The 25,319-nt window shown below is 36.2% G+C and overlaps 3 protein-coding genes across 4 annotated transcripts in view; 1 reads left to right on the forward strand and 2 right to left on the reverse strand.

The window, feature by feature from the left end:
• MARCHF1 (membrane associated ring-CH-type finger 1) overlaps window positions 1–25,319 on the reverse strand; it is a 1,073,794-nt gene that overhangs the window by 872,094 nt on the left and 176,381 nt on the right. The window lies entirely within an intron of this gene.
• On the reverse strand, window positions 6,080–6,412 carry LOC122732154 (myosin light polypeptide 6-like). Its single transcript, XM_043972294.1, has one exon. It carries the CDS (start codon window positions 6,410–6,412, stop codon window positions 6,080–6,082), a length of 333 nt encoding a protein of 110 aa, XP_043828229.1.
• LOC122730570 (ATP synthase subunit gamma, mitochondrial) lies at window positions 18,707–19,799 on the forward strand. The gene is made up of 2 exons (XM_043969739.1): window positions 18,707–19,636; window positions 19,673–19,799. The coding sequence occupies exons 1-2, from the start codon at window positions 18,747–18,749 to the stop codon at window positions 19,674–19,676; spliced, it is 894 nt and encodes a 297-aa protein (XP_043825674.1). The 5' UTR covers window positions 18,707–18,746; the 3' UTR covers window positions 19,677–19,799.

The following is a 25,319-nucleotide window of genomic DNA, read 5'->3' on the forward strand; positions in this document are numbered from 1 at the left end:
TCTGACCATGGTACTCCCACTATTCAATAAAATCCAGTGGTTCCTTACCACCCCCAGGTTCAAATATAAATCTCTCTAATTGGCTTTTAAAGCCCTTCATAACTTTGCCCCTTCCTACCTTCCAGTATTCTAACACCTCCCTCTCCTCCACATACTATGAGAATCAGTGACACTGGCCCCTTTACTAAATTCCTTTCACAGGACACTCCATCTCTTAACTCTGAGCATTTTCAATAGCCTGGAATTCCCCTCCTCCTCATCTCCTCTATCTAGCATGCCTGGCTTTCTTCAAGTCTCAGCCTATGTCCTTCCTTCTCCAAGAAGTATTTCCAAGTTCTTAATTCCAATGCCTTTCATCTGAGACTCCCTCCACCATTTATCCTGTATATATCTTCTTTGTATGTGGTTATGTGGAGAACCCAGAGGGCTCTCTGTCGCCCCTCTGACTGAGTTCCCCCACCTCAGAATCAGTCCATAGTCACTGAAGCAGCAAGAGATTCCTGGGAGAGTTTTGTGGTTAAAGCTTGAATTCCAGAGACAATGCCTGGCTGGTCTCCTGGGATCTGAGGAGTTAGTTGTTCAAGCCTCACCTTGTTAAGGCCTGGAACAAGTTCTGTCATGCTAAGGCTGAGAGGTCGAAAGAGCACTCTTATTCTCTAGAATTATTCTTGCAGAGATTTTATTTTATTTCTTTATGGTTTTTTGTTTTATATACTGAGCTATCCTAATAAAGGGCACACACAGTTATTCACTCACAAGGTGGTGCTGATGTGTCAATTATTTATCATCTCTGATCCTCAACTTCCATCGGCCTGAACCCCCGACCCCGACATGGTTATTTGCATGTTATATCCTCAAATTGAAGAAGAGGGACTACTTTTCTCCATATCCCCAGTGCTAAGCACAGTGGATGGCCATAATAAGCACTTAAAATGCTATTGTTAGGGGGCAGCTAGGTGGCAAAGTGGATAAGCACTGGCCCTGGATTCAGGAGTACCTGAGTTCAAATCTGGCCTCAGACACTTGATACTTACTAGCTGTGTGACCCTGGGCAAGTCAAATAACCCCCATTGCCCCGCCAAAAAAAGAAAAAAGGTTAAAAAAAAATGCTATTGTTAATCAACAACCCATCCTATCTATGATTTCCTGATTTTAATGATTACTTCACTTATGGTGGGGGTTTTGTGTTTTATATTAGGAGGGAAGAAGGACAAATTAGGATAGACTCTGTCTAAGTATGTCCTTCATTTTCTCATTACTAGACCTTTGCTAATACTTTAGACATTGTGTGGAATGCCTATCTCCACCCTTGAAAATTATACTCAGACTTCAAATAAAGTTCAAATTTCTTTTGCCATTAGGATAAAAACAAAACAAAACAACAACAACAAAAAAAACCCCACTGTATGGTTCTAGCTTCTAAAGTTATACAAAAATTTTCACAAACCAACTCAAAATTCTTTCCAAACTTATCTCATATTATCCTACCTTTTATATAGTACATCTTTATGTTCTGCCAGTCAACTTGCCAACCTCCATCCATAACTGGACATCTTCCACTTCCATGCCTTTCCACAGGTTTTTCAGCAGTTACAGAATATTCTTCATCCTGAGATGCATTCCTAGGTTTGTTCCAGGCTCATCTCAATTGCCATCTCCTAGACAAAGACTTTACTGACTCCTCCTCCTACCCAGTGCTTGATGCTTTCTAATATAAGTCTTACTTTGTTTTTAGGTTGTATAGTTTGTGGATTAACCTAGTCATGTCTATGGTTTACCTCCAAATATAAGTTCTTTTTGTTTTGTTTTTGTTTTTTTAAGCACAAGGAATATTTTCACCTTTGTCTTTTTATACATAGCACTTAGGACAGCATATGGCATATAATAGGAACTTAATGAGTTAAATGATAAATAATTGAAATGATTTGAAATGCCACATTCTTCATAAAACCTTTCTGATTCGCTGAATCTGACTCTCCTGCCTCCTATATTCCAATTATTAGATGACAGGCTCCTCAAGGGAAAAGGCCTTTGAATTTTCCATGTTTCTTTGCACATATATTAGGTTCTAAATGAATATGTTTTGAGTGATGTTTCTTTTTTGAAACTCATTTTTTCCTGTCAATTTTTCCTCTTCTAGAATAGTATAAAGAAAAGTAGCATAAGAGTCTGAGGACATGGATTCAAAGTCTATCCCTAACTACCTGTGTGATCTTGAGTTAGTCAAGTACTTAAACACTCAGGTACAGTTTTCTCAGTTTGCAAAATGACAGAATTGGATTGAATGGCTTCTTAGGCCACTTGCAGCTATAAAACTACGATCCTGTGAACCTATGTGCCCAGATATTCTTTTTCTATCAATGTATTTCTTTCTATCAATGTGTTTCTTAAAAGAATATTGTGTTGGGGCAGCTAGGTGGAACATTGGATAAAGCACTGGCCCTGGATTCAGGAGAACCTTAGTTCAAATCTGGCCTCAGACACTTGACACTTACTAGCTGTGTGACCCTGAGCAAGTCACTTAACCCTCATTGCCCAGGCCAAAAAAAAAATGAATATTGTGTTAAAACAAATAGATCGGGGGGCAGCTAGATGGCATAGTGGATAAAGCATGGGCCCTGGATTCAGGAGGGCCTGAGTTCAAATCCGGTCTTAGACACTTGACATTTACTAGCCGTGTGACCTTGGGCAAGTCACTTAACCTTTATTGACCCACCAAAAAAATTTTATAAAAAGCAAATAGATCATAATTAAGGGCAATCAAGCATTGTTGTTGTTTTTGCAAACCTTCCTTTTTTACAAAAAAAAAAGAGTAACAAATCTTCTCCCTTACTTCACCACTCTCACACCCTTTGAGAAAACAAGCAATATGATATCCATTATACATGTGAAGTCACACAAAACATGTCTCCACATTAACCACGTTGCCAAAAAAAATCAACAAATATAAAGAAAATGGAAAAATATGCTTCAGTTTGTACTCAGAGTCCATTAGTTGTCTCTCAGATGGCTAGTATTTTTCATCATGAATTTTTTGGAATCCTGGTGGATCACTGAACTGATCATTGTTCAACTAAATTTTTTATCTATACCTATCCTATCTGTACATGGTGATTCAATTAGCTCTGTAGTGGCACATTGTGAAAAAATTATGTCTCTCCCATGTAATTCAGTTCTCTGAATTTCTTGGACACTACTACAATATTAAGGTTATAACCATGAAAATATTTTCATATAAGTTTAAAATCTGTGTTCTTTGATCAATGATTTGAGTACACAATAAAAATTAGGTGTATGAATCCAGATTACCTAATCCTTCAATAGAGACTTCAAGCCTGGCCTTTGACCTCAGTAATTTCCTTTAAATGATTCTACTGACAAATCAAGATCTATTAAAAGAAGTCTTAACTGTCTCATCCATCACTTATAACTAAAATAAATATCTTGAAAGAATTGTCATTACAAGGCAAAAGACTGAATTACCCAGTTTCAGAAACCAGCTGTTAGAAGGGAAAAGCAGTACTCTAGGATTCTGCAAATTATTTACTATGCTTAAGTATCTCGTCTATCACACTGACCCTAGCTCAAAAATATGCTGCAAGTTTTAATTCTTACTTAGTATTCCCAATATAACCACAACCTCTTCTCTTTGATACGTTATTTTATAGAAACTTTTACTTTGCTTTGTGGGAGATCTGCAATCAATGGCACGAGAGCCAATATCTTGGGACATCACTAGTAACATTTTCTTTTTTTCTTTTTTTTTTTTTTCAGGCAACGGGGGTTAAGTGACTTGCCCAGGGTCACACAGCTAGTAAGTGTCAAGTGTCTGAGGCCGGATTTGAACTCAGGTACTCCTGACTCCAGGGCCGGTGCTCTATGCACTGTGCCATCTAGCTGCCCCAACATTTTCAATTTAACTTGAATCTATACACATTCATATTTTTTCCTTCTTCTCTCTCTTCTCTTCTTTTTCTCCTATACTCCTATACTTTTCCCTTTCTTCTATCTCCCCATATTGTCTTGGCACTCATAGGAACATAGATTGAGAATCTGAAGGGTCCTTAGACATCATTTAGTTCAATATTTGACTTTTACAAAAGTTGTTGTTGTTCAGCCAGTTTTCAATTGTGTCCAACTCTTCATGATCCCATTTGGGATTTCCTGGCAAAGACACTAGAGCCATTTCCTTCTCCAGCTCATTGTACGGATGAGGAATCTGAGGCTAACAGGGCTAAGTGACTATGACGAAGGGCCTAAGTGTCTGAGACTAGATTTGAACTCATGGAGATAAGTCTGCCTGACTCCAGGTCCACCTAGCTGCCTGCTGGGAGAAGTGGAGATTAAGTGACTTTCCCAAGTTTACATAGGGAGGAAGTAGAAGAACAAAGGTTTCAAACAAGGTACTTTCTTTCCAAATCCAGTGTCCTTTAGCTGCAAGCGGGGAAATTCAGACTGATTAGACACATTTATGGTCAAAGAAGTTATTGACTTCTATTTTACAGCAACAATGCTCAAAGTATTTAGCTTTAGGGGATAAAGGAAGAAACACGGAGTTTAGGTCAGAAAATTTAAGCCCAAGTCATGTCTCTAAAACTACCCAGCTGTGTGACCACAGGTAAGTGACCAAATCTCTTTGAGCCTCAGTTCTCCTATCTATAAAAATTAAAGGGACCTTAGAGGCCAACAGTCCAAATACTTCAGTTTAGAGATGAAGATGCTAAAGCCCATAACTAAAGTGACTTATCTAATATCACATGGTTAATAAATGTCTTAGGCAAGAATTGGGGGTAGATGTTCATGATCCCACTACTCTATCCACTGCACTATAGTGCATCTTCTTCTACTTACCTTGCAGGATTTGGGTACGTATACTACTAGTTGAAATTGTGTCTTTTTTCAAAGCCAAAGTATGTTTACTCTAGGAAAACATGTGCATTGGCAGAACTAGAAATGAAGTTGTGTTGGGGGATGAGTAATAGTACAACAATCTTGCATTTCTGAAAAATCTAAGCAACCTGCCACTAAACAATAGTCCTATTCATGTTGGTAAAGTCACTTCTTCAGATTCAAAAACTTATCTTAGAATCATAGATTTAGAACTGAAAGAAACTTCAGTAGTCTTCTAGTCCATCACTACCACCCCTTTTTACGAGTGAAGAAACTGAGACCCAGAGAAGGGAAAAGGTGCGATTTGAAGCTGTGTCCTCTAAGTTTATACCCTGTATTTTTCTTCCTGCACCTCTTGAGAAACCTTAGGTATTCATTCATCATACCTACAATTTGTCTTTAATGAATATGTGCAAAGCTGACTTTTGCAAATATAAATATAAGTATGTAACTGACATACTATTGAACATTGAAAGAAAATCTCCATGGGTAACAAAAATAATTCCTGACAAAAAAAGTCTGTTTCTAGAACCTCTTAATGGCTTTGTCTCTACATTTCTAATTAAGGCACTATAATTAAGTTGTAGTGTTTCCTCAGCTTAAACATCCAATTCTCTTCAAAGTCCTACGTAAGTGTGCAACCCTCCCTACTCACCACTCTATTTCAACCATCTGCCAGTTGCTTGCCTCTGGAACTACAGAAGATTTTCTCATTACCAGCAACATTTAACCCTAAGTTAGAGGTTGTTCTCATTAGAGAGCTTGTTAAGACTGACTATCCAGGTCAAAAGTGTACAGAGCCTACAATGTCTGTCTGTCTGTCTCTTTGTCTCTCTCCCTCCCTCTCAAAATCCTTACCTTTCTTCAAGGCTCAATTTCTATACCCTTCCTTCCTTCCTTCCTTCCTTCCTTCCTTCCTTCCTTCCTTCCTTCCTTCCTTCCTTCCTTCCTTCCTTCCTTGTTTATTTATTTATTTTTAGTAGCAGTTAGCAGGTTTTTTTGGTGAAAGCAGAGAGCAGGTGGGTCAAAGAGGATATGTGGTGGTAGGAAGGAAGGATGTTGGTAACCCTGACAGTGTAGTTAGTTACTTCAGAGGCAAGAGGATCATTTTCACACTGAGAAAGTTAGGGGATTCCTTGTGAAAAGGGACCCTCTGTTCTTGGCCATTCAGCACCATCTGGACTAGCTCTTAATAGTTGATACAACAGTTGCTGTCCTCATGACCTGCCACTAACACTTCCACTTCTTTCTCAGTCATCTTCTCACCCAGAGTGATAAGGACATGCCATATTTTAGCCCCCATGACTGTGCCACTCCCTTCCTTATCAAGCACCCAAAGCCCCTCTACGTAGTCTTCATGTGTGCCCTGGTGCTTATTCTTTGCTATGGTCTGCAGCATTGGCAGAATGTGTTCAAAGTCCAGCACCTTCACATTCATCTCATCACTCTTGGGACTCCCTAAGACCTTGAGCATCTCAGCATTGGTGGGGTTCTGGCCCAGGGCCTGCAAACATTCCCACATTGCCTGTATAAGATTTTTCCATCCCCTGTGAGGTCAAACAACTGGAAGGCCTCCTTGAACTCAGCAGTCTGATCCTCCGTGAAGTCACCCATCCTGCTGCCGCCTCTTACCATCTCTTTCAACAAGCCTGAACTAGACATGTTGATCTCTTCAAATACCCAAGACAACCAATTTCTTCACTTGATCTAAGCTATACATGGGGGTAATCATAACTTTGATTTCATAATCAGCCACAGTTCCATGATGCAGAACTCTGAATTTTCTATGAGTATGACCTCCTGATACTATCATCTTTCTTTCTACCTAAACCTATTCATCTTCACAGTAATCTATAGTTACCCTTCCTCCCCTCAACTAAGGGTATCTTTACTCCCTTCCAAATTTCATCCCTGTAATGAAAAGATATTGAAGAATATATTACCCTGAACTCTGGACTCCCTTCTGGACTTATCCTATTCATTTCCTGCCATATCCCAATTGGGATTAATCCCACAAGTGTCTCTTCAAAACAGTAAGATGACATTCTCTATTTCTCCCTTCTTTATTTCTGTCTCTAATGAAGAGGTAGCTCTTTTTTCCCATCAAGACTATTATCTTTACTTTTGCTTTTACTGTCATTCCCTTCAAACTCCTCTAGCACCTTGAGCCACCCCCAATAATTCCCCATAATGTTCAGTTTCCATTGCTTTCTTTCCTGACACCAAAAAACAAACAGACCCTGGTCTCTCCCATCCCAAAACAAAAACAAACAAAACCTACTTTTACTGAACCCTTCAATTACCCAAAATTACTGTCCTATATTCTCTCATAGTCAAGCACTCACACTCTCTCTTTCTCTCTCTCTCTCTCTCTCTCTCTCTCTCTCTCTCTCTCTCTCTCTTTCTCTCTCTCTCAATCTGGCTTCAACAATATTGAATGTTGCAAAGAGGAAGAGAAGGATAATGACTGAGGAAAGGTCATTTGGATCTGTCAATTAAGAGATCACTGTTAATCTTGGAGAGCTCATTCTCAGTTGAAAGGTGAGGCTGGAAACCAGATTACAAGTCACTGAGAATGGGAGGAGAAGAGGTCAGCAATCCAAGTCCCAAGGTCTTCATAACCAATTTTTAATTTTAATTTTCCTAAGCAGCAAAACCCATTAAGTGCCCCTCCTCATTGTGTCTTGAAATTTCCAAAGTTTATGGAAATGAGGTTATTGTACCCTGCTTGATTGAATGGCTATCCAGTGAGAAATTTGGGGGTGTGATTGTATTACTATTATTTCATTTACATATAATCTATTTTGAGACAAGGAATACAACCACCAACAAGAGGAGCTTGATTAGCTCACAAAGAATAAAGTCAAGATTAATTTGATAAAACTTGATTTTAATCAGACAACCTTTTTTCATTCATCATCTTTTGTTACTAATCACTGACTCCACTTGAAGGTGGAACAAATAAATGAACCATATACTGAAGAGTGGTTTCTTATAAATACCTATTGTATTAATTATGTTGTGTTATACTGCTGTATTATGTTACCCAGGAAAGACATATAATAATAGAGCACAATAGCAAGGCATCCTAGACATGGAAGGGATCTAAGAGATTGTCAAGGCTGACTTATACCTGAACAGAAATAGTCATACCCAATGCATCATCCAGCTTCTTCTTCGAGATCATCATTGGTGAAGACCTTACTACCTCTCAAAAAGCTCTACTTGATAACAGTCTTTTCTTTATTTTATAGCTTATTCTCCCTCTTTGAAAGTTCTAGCCATTCATACTGGTTCTGCCTTCTGGGATCAAATGGAACCAATCTGAATTGGATCCCTTATTTTGCTTAAACCTTATTTCATGTTTTATAAATAAACTTGTCAATAATTTTTTTTTAAAAGCACAAAGAAAAAAATTCCATAATGTCTCAACCTGATCCAATGCATCATATTATTTGCATAGATGGACCTATAAAATCAGTAATCAGCAATAAAGGTTGCTATCACCTACATTTTTATGTAATATATACATCTGTGGGGAGAAAGTGAGACAGGGACTGAGAAGTCATCCTTAATATGTGGTCTGTGAATAATTAGCATTCTCTAATGCTCAGCCAAGTAGTTGGTACAGGGCTCTAGCTTACAGAGACTTTAAGTTGATAACATTTAATAGTGTTCTGTGCGCCTCTTTTCTTTCACAAATTAAGAATTTTCTAATTTTTAATGATAAAAATCGCATACCATAACCATCTTATTGCTCCTTCCCAGTCTCCTTTGATGGATTTTTACCTATTCTGCAACTACTAAGTGGTAAAAAATGAAAGCTTTTAACTAACATTTAAAAGAATTGGTTAACAATAACTGAAGGATGCCAGTTTTTGAAGGACTGCCCTTTTGGGGAGGAGACCATGAGGAACAGCCTTGGCTTTGCTAATGCTTAGGAGAGCATGACCAAGCACTCCACTTCCGGGGTGGGAGCTTAAAAATGAGGAGAGAACAGAAGTGGGCTCCTGTGAAAATAAAGTGGGTTTTAGTTTTGATGTTTATGTTCAAGTGAGAATAAATATTACTGTGTGTTCAGGAGGATTTTGCTAAACTGTAGTGTATCTTTCCTTATAAACCCTTTACTCTTTTCAAAGTTTTCTATTTCTGTTGAAGATAACCCCATCCTTCTAACTTCTAATGCTCATCATCTCATTACCTTGGACGCCTCACTCTGCCTCCTCCCACGCATCCAATCAGTCGCCTATTTTTGTCATTTCTTTTTTCACAACATCCATCACATTTGTCACACATCTACTATCATAATAGAGACCTTCATTGCATATTGCCTAAATCATTGCAACAGCCTTCTAATTGGCCTTCCTGCCTCAAGCCTTTCCCTTCTCCAGTTCATCCTCCACCCTGCTGCTAAAGTCATTTTCCTTAAGCACAGCTGTAGTCAAGTGCCTCTCCAAGTCTTCCAATACCTACCAGTGGCTTTCTATTGTTTGTACAATTAAAACATAAACTACTTTGTTTAAACTTAAACCCCACACAAACTGGTCCCAACTGATTTTCCTGTTACCTTGGACATTATACCTCCATATACTTCCTGATTCAGTTAAACTGGGCTCTTCTCTGTTCCTTACATACAAGTTAATCTCCTATTTCAGATACCTTTACATCAGCCCCCTCACATTCATTCCTAGAATTTATTCCCTCCGTAACTCAGCCTCATACAGTCTTTTCTTCCTTTAAGAAGAAACTAGGACAGCATCTTTTTTTTTTAACATGATGTCTTTCATGATCTCCCAAAGGACAGTTTGCTGCCTATAAAACTACCTTATAATGATATACTTTGTATATATTTGTGCTATGCGTATGTATGTATGTATGTGTGTGTATATTTGCACATGCATATACATTTATGTGTATATTATGTACTTCCCCATTAGAATATAAGTTCATTGAAAATAGGAACTGTTTCATTCTTTCTCATTGTATCTCCAGTGCCTAACAAAATGTATTAGGTGTTTGTTTAACAGTAGGTACATGGGGTAGGTGCTTAACAGATACTTAGTAATTAATATCAAGTTGTGGGCATTTTGTAATATATGAATTGCCAGTATTGAATCTTGCATTGAGATGATTTTCTTCAGCAACAAAATTAAGTTTGTTGAAGATATTTTCATCTATTGCCTTATACCAATGTTGTCACAACATAAAGGTCACTTTCTTCAACACTGTCATCAGAGAAGGGAATACATGCCTCATTAAGTGTGTATCTTTGGAAACCAGATGTTGCCAATTGTTACTTCCATAACAACTTTTGAGAATTATATGAATATAACAAGTAAAAGGAAAATGTATGATGTAAATTATTCCATAATAAGAGATAATATAAATTATATATATTTTGAAAACCATAATCTTGGTTCATTTTTCTTTTACAAGAGTCCACTTTTACCTTAATTGGGATGCTGCAATGAGTAAATTGAACTTCATATCAGATGGCAAATGATCCCAAGTATACAGCACAAAGAGAGATGTAATTCTACCTCCCAAATAATCTTCATTTCTTAAACATAATAAACTTTTTATGAAACTTTGAATTGGAGTCAACTATTAACACTCTTTAAATCATGAGGAGAGGCAGCAAGGTGGTTTGGTGTATAGAACACTGGCCTTGGAGTCAGAAAGACTCACCTTCATGAGTTTTATCTGGCCTTAGATACTTACTAGCTATGTGACCCTAGGCAAGATGCTCAAACCTGTTTGTCTCAGTTTCCTCTTCTTTAAAATGAACTGGAAAAGAAAATGGCAAATCACTCCAGTATCTTTACTAAGAAAACCCCAAAATGGAGTCACAAAAAGTTGGACATGACTGAAACAACTGAACAACAAAAAGATCATGATGAAAGGGAAGGATGAGAATAAAATCTCATTATCTCACTAATTTTACAACCAAAGCTTTCACCTATCTGAAAATATAATGCAAGATTGTAAATATCTGGTAGCCACTAAAGAGTAACATATAAAGAGTCGAAGCTATTGGCATATGGGTAACTATCTGCAGAAAAATAAAAAAATTAAAATATATACACATGTATATATGTATGAATATGTGTATATATGTATACATGTGTGTGTATAATACACATATATTTCTTGAAACAATATTTCTTTTGTGAACATATATTTTTATTTACTCATTCATTCATTTGTTATTTTTGTTGTTATCTGGAGCCGGTCCTGCCTCCAGGCCCTCTTTATTTTATTTTATTTTTTATTTTTTTAACAATCTTTCAATACAATCTACAAAGATGTTAAAGTCGTTTTTCTTCAGAGTAAAGTAGAAAGAGAACTTACTGTATCTGGAGTCAGAAGATTTGAATATTCCCCCTAACATTACTACTTGTGACCTTCTAAAGATTACTTACCTTCCCTGACCCTTGGTTTCCTCAGCTGTGGAATGAGGGGGTTGAATTGGATTGTCTCTGAGGTCCCTTTTAGTTCAAGAGCTATGATCCTGTAATCCCACTTTATAATATCTCCATATTCTTGATTCATAAGTATGGCAGAAGCAATACAGTAACCTCACCTCCTATGCAGATTAAGCTATTTTTTCCTTAATAGGTAAAGAAAACGCCCTGGAAACTTAGCTGGCTCAAGAGACTAAAGATTTAGACTGTTGATGTCCCTTCCTCATCTACTGAATACAAATCAATTACCAGAACCTAGGGGATAAGAAGATGAGGGAGACCATGAGTGGGATGGTATCAGAGGTGTGGCTCAGATATAAGGATAGCTATCATAAGCAAGGAAACTTCACTCACCTGAATTAACTCAAAGAGTTCTCAATGCCTATATTAATCCTTCTCTTGCTAGTACTAAATAGGTCTTTTGTTAACTGTAGAATGACAGGAAGATAGTATATTGCTAAAATATCAGCTGCCAACTATCAAGGGATTGGCCAGTCTAGCGTACTTCAGAACAATAAGCAACATGGTATTACTGAGCATCCATGCTACATGCCTCCTGCACAATCAATACATATTGCATATTCAATAAACAAAAATTTTCTCTCTGACCAAGATTTCTTGCCTTATTTATGTTTAACTTCACAACTTACCAACATAAACAAGAAAGCACAAAGCATGGGTTTGGTTTGGACAATTTAGAAATACCAAACTGTTTTAAAGAGTTAAATTAATTTCTTGCCATCTCTATGATGATGAGAAAGACTATCTGAGATAAAAGATGCAGGCAGTATTTCAAACATACCCCTTTGTCATAAACACCACGTATACAGATATACATATGTACACACACACACACACACAGAGTTGAGACCTCTTATTTTGGTGACATTTGCAATAGAACTTTAACCAATTGGAAGCTAGGTGGTACAATGGATAGAGCACTGTCCCTGGAGTCAGGAGGACCTGAATTCAAATTCAGCTTCAGACATTACTGTGTGACCCTGGGAAAATCACATAACCATATTTGCTTCAAGTTCCTTGTCTAGAAAATGAGACAGAGAAGGAAATGACAACTATGTTATCTGCCAAGAAAAAACACGAAAAACAAAAAAACAAAAACAAGGTCATGAAGAGTTAGATACAATTGAATTGACGTGTGTGTGTGTGAGAGAGAGAGAGACAATGAGGGTTAAGTGACTTGCCCAGCGTCACATAGCTAGTAAATGTCAAGTATCTGAGGATAGATTTGAATTCAGGTCCTCCTGTTCTATGCACTGTGCCATGTAGCTGTTGCCAATTTGACATTTTAAATGCACTTAGATTTGAAATGAAATAAATCAAATTATAAGGGAAGAAGATGAAAGAAAGGATTTTTACTTAAAAAAAATATATCCCTGCAGGATATGCCCTAGTGTCAATACCCATTCAGCATGATCTCTTCTTCCTTATAGTACTATGCAAGAGAAGTGACTTTCAGAACAATGATGAAGAGATAGCCTGGCAACGACAGCCTCGACAAAAAGTCCTTTCTTATCACACCTCATCTAAGAAATTAAATTAAATATGTTTTTTTCTTATTATGAATTTAACAGCACCAAATAAGATAATAATTTTCTTATACAAAGTAGAAAAAGACATGTACCTGAAGCTAAGAATCTCTATTACATGTTTTCCTTTGTAAGTTTACAACAAAGCTGTCGTTGTCTGTTTCCTACTGACCTTCCTTCTGTGCATATTTGAAAAAAATGCCTCAATGAGCTCATCTTATTATTTTTTATTCATTTTAGCCATCTGATCACTAACATTTTTCCTCCATTTGAAAAGAATATATGTCAAATATCCATAGCCAAGCAAAACAAATCCCTTCATTGGTCATGCTTGAAAATTTATGTCTCATTCTACATATTCAAATATATTAACAAAGACACTTAGACATAAAGTTAGGCAAAGGGGATAAAAAGATGAAAATTAAACTCTTCATGTCCTCAAAGGGTTTAAATTCTTCTGAGGGAGAGTGACACTGATTATCAAAGTCTTAGTCCTCAACTTTGGTACACCATTTACAATGCCAGAAGGTTGTGCTGAAAATTAACATAATTTAAAATTCTACAAAAACATGAGTAACAACTCAAATTTAAATAGCAACTTAATATTGAAAAGTACTTTCCTCAAAATAATTCTGTGGGGTAGTTGTATACAGTTGTATTAAGTAGCTGTCTTAAACTACTTAACAATTTCCTTTAAAACTTAGTTTATAGGGGCAGCTTGGTGGAAAAGTGGATAAAGCACTGGCCCTGGATTCAGGAGGACCTGAGTTCAAATCCGGCCTCAGACACTTGACACTTACTAGCTGTGTGACCTTGAGCAAGTCACTTAACCCTCATTGCCCTGCCCCCCCCCCAAAATAGTTTATAGATCATTTAATTGTATTGTTTTTTGTTTTCTATCATCAGAACTTAGCACAATGCCTTGAAAATAATTGCTTAATAAATTATAAAAATAATTGATTGATGATTATAACACAATATATTGCCATTTAAAACAAACCTCCTTTTATGGTCTCATTAGAGAAAGACATTCTACAACCTATTTATTTTGTGATTATGTTATGTGGTGGGAAAGAACTGTTATTCTTCAGCATGGTATTAATTAGGTAGGACTTGGTCTAGTCACATATTTTTTAGTTTTCTTTAGGTCTGATGGACCTATATAGCTGCATATATTTTAGAATTCATTTCCTACCAGCTACACTCCTTCAATTAGATTCTACCATGATTCTGCTCCCAGGAAACCTCATCACTAGGAAACTCATCATCTTGAGAATTTCAGCAGTTTTGGTATTCATACCTCATCAGTACCTTGCATCCCTCTGAAAAGAAGGCTGAAAGGTGCAGCAAAGGACTCATTCCCAAAGCCTACATTTGTCTCACATACCTTCTTCCCATTTCCCTTCAGTTCTTTTAGCTTCCTATTGTGTGATGCCTGCCTGTGATAAATTATAAACTCTTGAGGGAAGGATTGGTCTTTATTTTTCTCATTTTGCTTAACATAGTGCATGGCACACAGTAGATGCTTAATAAATGTTGACTGGGGGCAGCTAGGTGGTGCAGTGGATAGAGTACTGGCCCTGGTATCAGGAGGACCTGAGTTCAAATCCGGCCTCAGACATTTAACATGTACTAGCTGTGTGACCCTGGGCAAGTCACTTGACCCCAATTGCCTCATCAAAAAAAAAAAAGTTGACTGAGTGACTGATAAGCAGAAAAACATACTTTATGAACTTATATATTTTTTCTATATTAATACCAAGAAGAACAAAATTTTGGAAGATCAGTTAATTATACATTTAAACCACAAATCTGGGTTTTTGGGTGAAAAAAGACATGAATCAGATGTACAGTACTAGTACAAATACTTCCTCTTGAGGGTAAGTTTATGCAAGAATTTTCATTCCTCCTCAGCTTATAGTACTATTAAAAAAGGGATCACATAATTTTAGTCATCTGATGAAAGAATTTGACTTCTGAAGTCATCAAAGGATGCATGACTGCAGCTTTTCTCCATCTCTACTTGGTGGGCTTTGTGTAATTTCAAAATGTGGAGAATGAAGGAAAATCCAAAAGATTTACAATGGAAAATGTTCTTCACATCCAGACAAAGAACTATAGAGTCTGAATGCAGATCAAAGTATATTATTTTCACTTTATTTGTTGTTATTTTTTCTTTCTTGTATTTTTTCCCTTTTGTTCTGATTTTTCTTTTACAATGTGACTAATATGGAAAAATATGTAGCATGCTTGTATGTATGTGTATATGAATGTATGGATATATGTGTACATGTGTATATACATATGCACACACACATACATATATACATTTACATACATACACACATACCTACATACAGACACAATTTAGTTTTAGGTTATTTTTCTTTCTCTTGCATAGTTGTCATGCATAGTATAAGACAGGCCTCAGACTGCTAAAAACACGTCCTTCTACCCCCCCCCAAATTTGGGCTCTAATTTCAAGGATTATTTACTACTAACTTTCCATTCTCCATTTTGAATTACAAGATATTTTCCTTAGACTTCTTCAATCATTTCTATCTTTGTGGAAAGGCCATTTATCACTTAGGTAGACGTACTCTATTTAGCCTTATCAGTTAATTGAATGCTTGATGAATCATCTGTTTGTGTTTGATAACTTCTCAGGAGGGTCTTCATTTAATATTAATAATGTTGTAATGTGTCCTAGAGTCAATAAGGATTGAAACTTGCTATGAGCTATCTTTGGGGAGCTACAGTCATATTAATTTGAAACAGTGGTTCTCACATTTTTATTCATAGCACCCTCCTCACAGGAACTCTTATAACTCCCCATGCCCCCACAATATCATATCCCTTAGATCATAGGATCCTACATTGTCTAGATAGGGAAATTCTCAGCTAAGAATCTTCTGAGGTCTCACTGGAGCTGCATAGAGGGAGAAAATGATGACAAGAAAGAATGCATTACCACGAGTAAATAAGACAAGAGGAACAAATGGTTTTAGAGTAGACTGACTTGTAGGAGAGATGTTGTGCCCCAGAGACATATGAAAAAGGGAACTGAGCTAGTGAATGATACTCAAGTCTGAACGTATGAACATTTAACCAAATGGCTACCAAAGATGATAACATCTAACATGGAATGTACACATTTTTTTTCCATTATTGGACTCTGAGGAATAAATATAAAATAAATGTCCATTTTGTTTGCTTTTGTTTTATTTTCCAGTCGGGATCTTTGATTTCTTTCATGTTGGTAACTCATAATGACCACATATCAACAGCTCATCTGTAATTTAGAATAGTAAAGATTGGCCTAAGATCAGTAAAAGGTTAAATGACATACCTATGATCACAAAGCTAGCCTTCAACCTGACTCTTCCTGACACTGAAGCTGGGCCTCTGTATATTGAGCCACAAGTGCCTCTCATTTTTATTTTAAATGATTTAAAGTTAATTGGTTATTTTAAGATCATCACAAATATCTATGACAAGTTTAGTGATATTTTCTAGAGTATTGATAATATTAATTAAATTTTATAAAATCTTCTGTAAAAACTATCACTTTGAATTTTTGAGAAAAGTTAATTAACTAAGAGGGCCACTCTTGTAAGCAGAATTTCTGTCATTCTATGAAATTCTTACATGTGGAACCTAGCTTAAAATAATTTTAAGTACACTCTTTTAAAGAAAACCTCATCTATTTTTCACTATTGTTCACATCCCTTCATTTGAAAGCAGCATATATCTACAAAATAAATGAAAAAAAGCTCTGAGAAATGCCTCAACGGTGATTATACATTAGCCATTTACTATTTTCAGGGAATATTTATAAATATGTCTGAATGTGAATACTGTTCATTATTTAAAAAGTCAGTTCTAAAATTTCAGCTATTTGCAGACTTCAAAGGTGCTATGTGGTATCTCATTGGAGCTCCAGATTCCAAAACCTGACAAGACATTTCCTCCTTGAAGTCTCCCTGGAATCTTGTGCTTACTAAGTTGAAAACTGAGTTTATCATCTTTCCTCAAGTGCCTGTCTTTAGGAATTTAATGTTTCTATCCATACTACGTACCCAGTCATCCATTTGCTTTAACATATTTCTCTCTCATCTCTAAGATCTAATTAGTTGTCAGATTCTGTGAAAGCCACCCCCACAATATCTCTTGCATTTTTTTTCTGTCTTCCTATAGGAACCAAATTGCACTTGAGCCCGTAATCACCATCTGCCTGTCCCAGTGCCACTGCCTCCACTTCTTTCCTTACTGAGCCATCCTTCAGGTCATTAACAGAATAACTTTTCTTAATCCCCAGCCTCCAAAATAGGAAAAAATGGGAAGTGGAAGCCAACAAAATATTTTTTGCTATTTTGTTAAAGTTAATATTCACATTATAATAAGTAATCTGGAGTTTATGGTTTTACTTGCAATTAGTTTGGTTTATTTGAATGTGCATGTTGATAATTACCAAACTGGGAGGGGAGAAAAAGGTGTATCTCACAAAGCAATTATAAGAATCATATCAAATAAAACATTTAAAACTTTTTAAAAGAATAGCCTTTTAAAAAAAATAAGCCTCTTAGTCATAGACTTGGCCACACTTTTCCTCAAAAATTTTCAGTGGCTTCCTAAGCATTTTACTAATACAAATTGAAATTTCTTGGCTTGCCATTCAAGGACTGTTCCAACCTGTTACTGGCCTAACTTTCTAACCTTGTCTCATGTGGCTTCTTATTGACTCTGGGAACATGTCATTTAATCTTTATTGAATTCTTTGTAAAAGTATATTTTGTGTCTTTTATGTGCATAATCACTGGTACAATAGTAGATGTGTATAGTTATCAATGAGTGAATAGACACTTATTGAGGGTACATGCTCAAAACTTTTTACTGACAGGGAGGGATCCATGATCAAAAAAGGTTTTAGGCATCCCTGATACAGATGATTATATAAAGCTCTGATCCATCCATCAGAACTGATCCATCCATCATTGTTTACATCGTCAACAAACACTTCCGGTGCACCATAAATAGACCCAGAAATGAATGAGAAAAGAGGGTGGTTGGATGACAATTAGGAAATTGTACAACCCTTTAAACAATGCCAAGCTTTTTTTGAGATGAAATCCCAATTTTTTGACATACGTATTCATTCATGGATTCTATAGGACTACAAGTCTTGGAATACCATAGTATCTGTGGAACCAAAATTGAAAGTAACCCCAAGGGCAATATAGAAAACAGAAGTAAGCATAAGCTATAGCACAATATTAACGATTAACTACTTTCAATGAGTAATTACAAGATATGTATATTAAGGTCCCGGGTACATTGAGTGGACCCCTGTGGAACATTTATAGAAGGTCATGGAATGGAGTCACACAGGATAAGAAGGCACGGATGAATTTGCAATCTGAATAACTGTGGGAATTATTAATACTTGGTGACAAAGTCTAGAAAGTTAGAACAAGAGCTGGGAAGGGAATAAACTTCAACCAGTGCTAACCATGGGTACCATGTAGCAACTGCAGCTATTTGAGCAACGGAAGAGCTATTTACCCCTATATTCTGATATTAGCTGAAAAGTGAAAGATATTTTTATATCTCTAGTTAGGAAATGGGAATGGGCAATGCAAAAAAGTGGATAAGAGTCTAAGCTCTCTAAAATGAGCTAGGGAATATGTAGTGTGGCTCTGGCTGAACACAGAGTACTCTCTAGGATACAGAGAGGTCCTCAGAACAGGACTCTATTCTTTCAATCTTTCAGATTTTTTTTTTTTAAATAGAGCCAGCTGACGCAGTAAGGTCTGTCTGCCCGACCTTCAGCAGGGCCAGCACCACCATGTTCTGTCGAGCTACTCTCGCCGGCTCCTCTGCCTTGGTTCTGCAGCCACAATGGATCCAAGTCAGAAATATGGCAACTTTAAAAGACATTACCAGGAGATTGAAGTCAATCAAAAACATCCAGAAAATTACCAAGTCCATGAAAATGGTGGCAGCTGCAAAGTATGCCCGAGCTGAGAGAGAGCTGAAACCAGCTAGAGTTTATGGAGTTGGATCTTTGGCTCTTTATGAAAAAGCTGATATTAAGGTTGCAGAAGACATGAAGAAACACCTTATTATTGGTGTATCCTCAGATCGAGGCCTTTGTGGTGCTATCCATTCCTCTGTTGCTAAACTGATTAAAAATGAGGTTGCTACCCTCACAGCAGCTGGGAAGGAAGTTATGATTGTTGGAGTTGGTGACAAAATCAGAGGTATACTTAATAGGACTCACTCTGATCACTTCTTGGTGACATTTAAAGAAGTGGGGAGGAAGCCCTCTACCTTTGGAGATGCTTCAGTCATTGCCCTTGAACTGCTAAATTCTGGATATGAGTTTGATGAAGGATCTATTATCTTTAATAGATTCAGGTCTGTTATCTCTTATAAGACAGAAGAAAAACCCATCTTTTCCCTAAATACTGTTGCAAGTGCTGAGAGTATGAGTATTTATGATGACATTGATGCTGTTGTGTTGCAAAACTATCAAGAGTACAGTCTGGCAAACATCATCTACTACACTCTAAAGGAGTCCACCACCAGTGAGCAGAGTGCAAGAATGACAGCTATGGACAATGCTAGCAAGAATGCCTCTGAGATGATTGATAAGTTGACTTTGACATTTAACCGTACTCGCCAAGCTGTCATCACAAAGGAGCTGATTGAAATCATCTCTGGTGCTGCAGCTCTGAATTAATGGATCCAAGTTTTATACAAATTCAAAAGGTAAAGACATGAAATATGAAGCAAGCTAATTAGTTTATCCTACTTTGTCAGAAGAACTCCATTGTGTACATGGAAGACAAAATATTTGTAAATTATCTTACAATAAACAAATTATGTGAAAAAAAAATAGAGCCAGCTGGTGGCACAGTAGATAGAGTAGATAGTAAGGAAAACTTGAGTTCAAATCTAGCCTCAGACTCTTACTAGACATGTGACCCTGAGCAAAATGCATACTCCCTGTTTGCCTTAATTTCTTCAATTGTGATATAGAGAAAATAATAAGATCACTTATCTCCCAGAGTTATTGTAAGGACAAAATAAGCTATTTGTCAAACATTTAGCACAATGACTGTCACATAGTAAGTGCCACATAAGTGCACATTCCCTTCTTACCCTCACTTATAGCCATAGACCATGGGGGTGTAGCTTAGGGGCCTGCACATATTTCTAGATGATAAAATGAATAAACCACAAGCAATTTTAAGGAAACGAGTAACATAAAAAAAATTAATAATAACCTTGAGTGAAAGAGACATTTTATTGCTGTATCCCTAAAAGCTCAAATTATAGAAACAATGTTTCCATCAACAAATGGTTGTAAAATAAGAAGCACAGTAATGACAATAAGTGGGTCCATTATTTGAAAGACTATTAAGCAAGTTTAGGTTTTCTTTTGTTTTGTTTTTAAATATCATTATTTTATTTTATTTTTTTGCAGAAAGAAAAAAAACCTATTTCCATTTTTAAAACGGGATCAACTTGAGAAAAAGTGGGCCAGTGGACAGTACTCCAAGACTGAAATCAAGCAATTATTCAACAAACATTTATTCAACATTTTTTATGTGCAAGGAAAGTTGTTCTCCAGCTGAAGATACAGTGATGTGGGGACAGGTTACCTAAAGACATTTAAGGACTAGGCAATTTCTATTCTTGAAAAATCTCCTGGGGCAGCTAGGTGGCGCCGTGGATAGAACACTGGCCCTGGATTCAGGAGGAATACTAATACATTCTTCACAGCATGGATTTTGAGCTATAAGGAACCTTAAAAGGCAGCTGATACAAACCCCCATGATTATACACAAGAAAATTAAGATCTCAAAATCACGAAGTGATGGTACAATAAGCAAGAGAACTAGTATTTGAATCCAGGTCCTTAGACTCCAAATACAGCTTTTTGCCCAATGAATCACACCACTCACCCTTGCACTGAGGAAGAAAGAGGCAACAACTTCATGGACATGGAAGGCAGCAACAGCCTCATTTAGAAAGAAGAGAAACCTGATAGAACAGCCTTTAGAAGAAGATTACAGGACTGACTGCAAACTGGTTTTTCTACTATACTCCCAGTGATTAACTTTATTCATAAAGGTTTTCCTTTTCTGTTCAATTTTGCTTTCTGTATGTGCATATGCATACATGTATATATGTGTGTATATATAGGTATACACACAAATATGTATATGTGTATATACATATACACATATCTCTCTGTATGTATGTGTATATATACACATATATACATTATCTATAAATTTTATTTCCAGTTAAATATGTCTCCTCAAATAATAGATATATACTTAATTATTACTTTTTCTCTTCCTCAGAGATTATAATCATGTAGATATGACTACAAAGGAAGGAGATAACAACTTATCTGTGTTCCTAGATTCTTGATAAAAGGGCAAACAGGTAGTAGGTGCCATTAAAGTTCATAAATTACTTTAAATTGACATCTCATTTGATTTTTTTTTCGGGGCAAGGAGGGTTAAGTGACTTGCCCAGGGTCATACAACTAGTAAGTGTCAAATGTCTGAGGCTAGATTTGAACTCAGGTCCTCCTGAATCCAAGGCCAGTGCTTTATCCACTGTGCCACCTAGCTGCCCCCATCTCATTTGATTTTTACAACAACTTTGTGGCAGGGATTACAGACATCATTCATTATCTATTCAATTCCCTATTAATTATCTATCCAATACATAAGGAAACTGAGACTGAAAAAAGTTATATGACATTGTCACATAGTAATGGATTTGAGTACAGGTCTTCTTGGTCTACCTAAATCCAGCATCCTATCCAGTAGGTCACACTGCCTTTATTCATCAAGGAATAATTAATAAAGAGATATTTATAATAACAATTTTACAAATTAATATTTAAATACAACATTATATGATATTCCTGCAATAAGACAATCTAAAATATTAGGGAGATGTCATGATAGAGAGAGGACCATCTCTAAAGTCATAGGACTTGTGCTCAAATCCTACATTTGATGCTAATTATTTATTCTGTGCTTCATTTCCTCTTATAACATACTTATCTGTTGACTTTTGGACAAAGATCTCACATTAAAAGTCTGAATAGAAAGATGATGTAATGAAGGCAAGGACTCATCTGACCTCTTCCAAATTCTTCTCTAAACAAGTATAAAATAACTTTTCAAAATGAATCATGGATGGGGTGAAACAAATTTCTAGCCTAAGACAAGAAGGTCAGCATGAAAAATCTGTTTCACTGAGATAAGAAGGGAATGTAGTACTATGCAGGCTAAACGTTACAAGCCAGAAAAGAAGCCCCAAAGGGTCATAAAACTGTGTGTACTCTTTGACCTAGCAATACCACTGCTAGGTCTGTATCCCAAAAAAGATAAAAAAGGAAAAGAATTTATATGTACAAAAATATCTATAGCTGCTCTTTTTTTTGTGATGTCAAAGAATTGGAGATTCAGATGATGCCCATAAATTGAGGAATGGCTGAACAAGATGTGGTATGTGATTGTGATGGAATAATATTGTGTTGTAAGAAATTACAAGCAGAATGTTCTCAGAAAAAGCTGCAAAGATTTACATGAACTGATGCAAAATGAAGTAACAAGAAACAGGAAAACATTGTACAGAGTAATAACAATTCTGTACAATGATCAAATATGACTGACCTAGCTATTTTCAGCAATATAAAAATCCAAAATGATTTTGAATGATTTATGATAAAAAATGCTATCCACCCCCAAAGAAAGAACTGATGGAGTCAGGATTCAGATTGAAGTATACTATTATTTTACTTTATTTTTCTTCTTGTTTTTTTCTGTTTTCTTTCCCAATATGACTAATGTGGAAATATGTTTTAAATGCCTGCATATATACATATGTATGTGTGTGTGTGTATGTGTGTGTGTGTGTGTGTGTGTGTGTGTGTGTGTGTGTGTGTGTGTGTATATACTTTATCAAATTGCTTGCATTCTCAATAATGGGGGAGGGGAAGGAAGGTAGGGTAAAAGAGAATTTAGAACTTAAATTATTTCTAAAAAGGTTAAATTTGTTTTTACATGTAATTGGGAAAAATAAAATAATAAAATTCCCCAAAAATATCAATAATGAAGTTAGAGTTCACAATCCTTCTAAAAACTGTGACTCTTATCACTGTACATATTTCTACCATTCTGCCACCATCACTATAGAGGAAGAAGGATGCTGCAAATTTTCTTCATTTCATGAGTTGACATGACCAAAATTTATCCCCAAGTGGCCAGCACTTGAGGTCATGTATCTTTCTGTACTTATCTGGACTGGTCCTCAGAAAGAAATTTCATATTATGCTTAGGACCATATTCAAAGCCTTTCTATCATGACAGAAATTACCAGAGTTTCTACCCTGAAGATGGAGAATTCCAGAACCAAGGGGCATCTCCATGTTATGATGGAGAAATTAAATAGAAATTTATTGAGGACATAAAACATATCCAAAGTAAATGAAAAATAATTACATGGAGAGGAAAGACAAAGATTTCAACAATAGAGGGGTCACATGAAAGGCCTTGTGAAGGCACCTGACCTAAGCCTTCATTAAGACTCATTCAAAACCTTCATTATAATAAATGAGGAGGGGCAGCTAGGTGGTGGAGTGGATAGAGCACCAGCCCTAGATTCAGGAGGACCTGAGTTCAAATCCAGCCTCAGACACTTGACACTTACTAGCTGTGTGAGCCTGGGCAAGTCACTTTACCCCAATTGCCTCACCAAATAAATAAATATAATAAATGAGGAAACTTTATATGTGTTTATGTTTATATATATATATACATATATATATATACACACACATACATATACATATACATGTACATATACATATACATGTACATATACATATACACAAACACACACACATTTCTCATATATAATGTGTGCGTAGGCTATTTGTGTATATAAATATATACTTAATACCATTTTAGCTTTTGATATATAAGGAACCACAGAAATCATTTAGTCCAATTGCTTCATTTTACAGATGATTAGGAAGTGAGATTAAACCATCATGTTTGGTAAACGAGTACAAACTTACCTATATCTAGCTGACCCCAGACCAGATATCTTGCCATATTCCTATATCTATATTTTAACCAGCCTCCTCCCCTCCCTATCCTTCACATTCACAGATACCACTTACTACCTTTGCTCTGAGTAAAGAAAAAAATATCAATACTACCATTGCTTTTGGAAATTGTGCATCAGCCGATTAACTTGGGAATCACCTTACTATCCTTAGGACTCCCCATGTCAAAGATCCCCTCCCTGACTACTGAACCCCTTGGTATACAGACTCTGAATGTAGTTTCCTCAAGAGCGCATACTCACTTTTTATATTTGTGTTGCCAGGGATAAGCAGAACAGCTGCCACACAATAAACGTTAATGAATGCTTTCCTTCCTTCCTTCCTTCCTTCCTTCCTTCCTTCCTTCCTTCCTTCCTTCCTTCCTTCCTTCCTTCCTTCCTTCCTTCCTTCCTTCCTTCCTTCCTTCCTTCTTTCCATCTGTCCATCTATCTATTTTTCCTCCCTTCTTGCCTTTCTTCCATATTGAAATCTTCATTACAAAAAGGAAGCTAGAATTAAGTTGTAGCAAAATGGAAGTTTTCCTAGTATAGTCAAATAAAGTAGTTAGAAGCAGGGGTTTTGTCTTTTGACCAAAGGCAACAAAAACATTATTTCATAGAACATTTGGTCATCTTATATTACATTGTTATTGTTAAGTATTTGGAAAAAAAAACACTTATACAATAATTTCCAGATGTTCCACAACATCTGTTGCAGATGATGAAGACATAAGAGAAATCATATGATCTTGATAAAACATTCTAAAGTAAATCCATATGTACTTTGCTACTCTATGACTCTACTGCAAAGGCAAAATTAAGTGAAGCTGTTAAAAATATTTTGGAAATTATGGATTAGAAATAAAGAATGAGAGACCAAAAATTAACTATCTAGAAACCTCATACATTAAGGAAAAGTATAACCAAAAATTATGGGGCTACTCCCTTGGTCAGAATGAGTGACAGCCTAAGCAAAGAGGGTCTCTGAGTATGATGAGATGATCTCCCATAATGAACAGATGGGAACAGATGGACAAGAGTCACACAGAATTGTAGGCATAAATAGATTTAAGTCTGTCGTTGGAAAGAATACCTACATTGATGAAATTACCAATCAATTTAAGTACATTTTATATTAAGTTGATCTGTGTACATGTTGATTTTCTTCAGTAAAACATACTTCCCCCAATAGAATGGACCTTTATTTTCATTACCCTTTAGGTTTGGAAATATTTCTATTATTATATTAGAGAAATTTAAAGTATTACAATATTTA

This window comes from Dromiciops gliroides, chromosome 6 (assembly GCF_019393635.1).
Source record: "Dromiciops gliroides isolate mDroGli1 chromosome 6, mDroGli1.pri, whole genome shotgun sequence".
Lineage (NCBI taxonomy): Eukaryota > Metazoa > Chordata > Mammalia > Microbiotheria > Microbiotheriidae > Dromiciops > Dromiciops gliroides.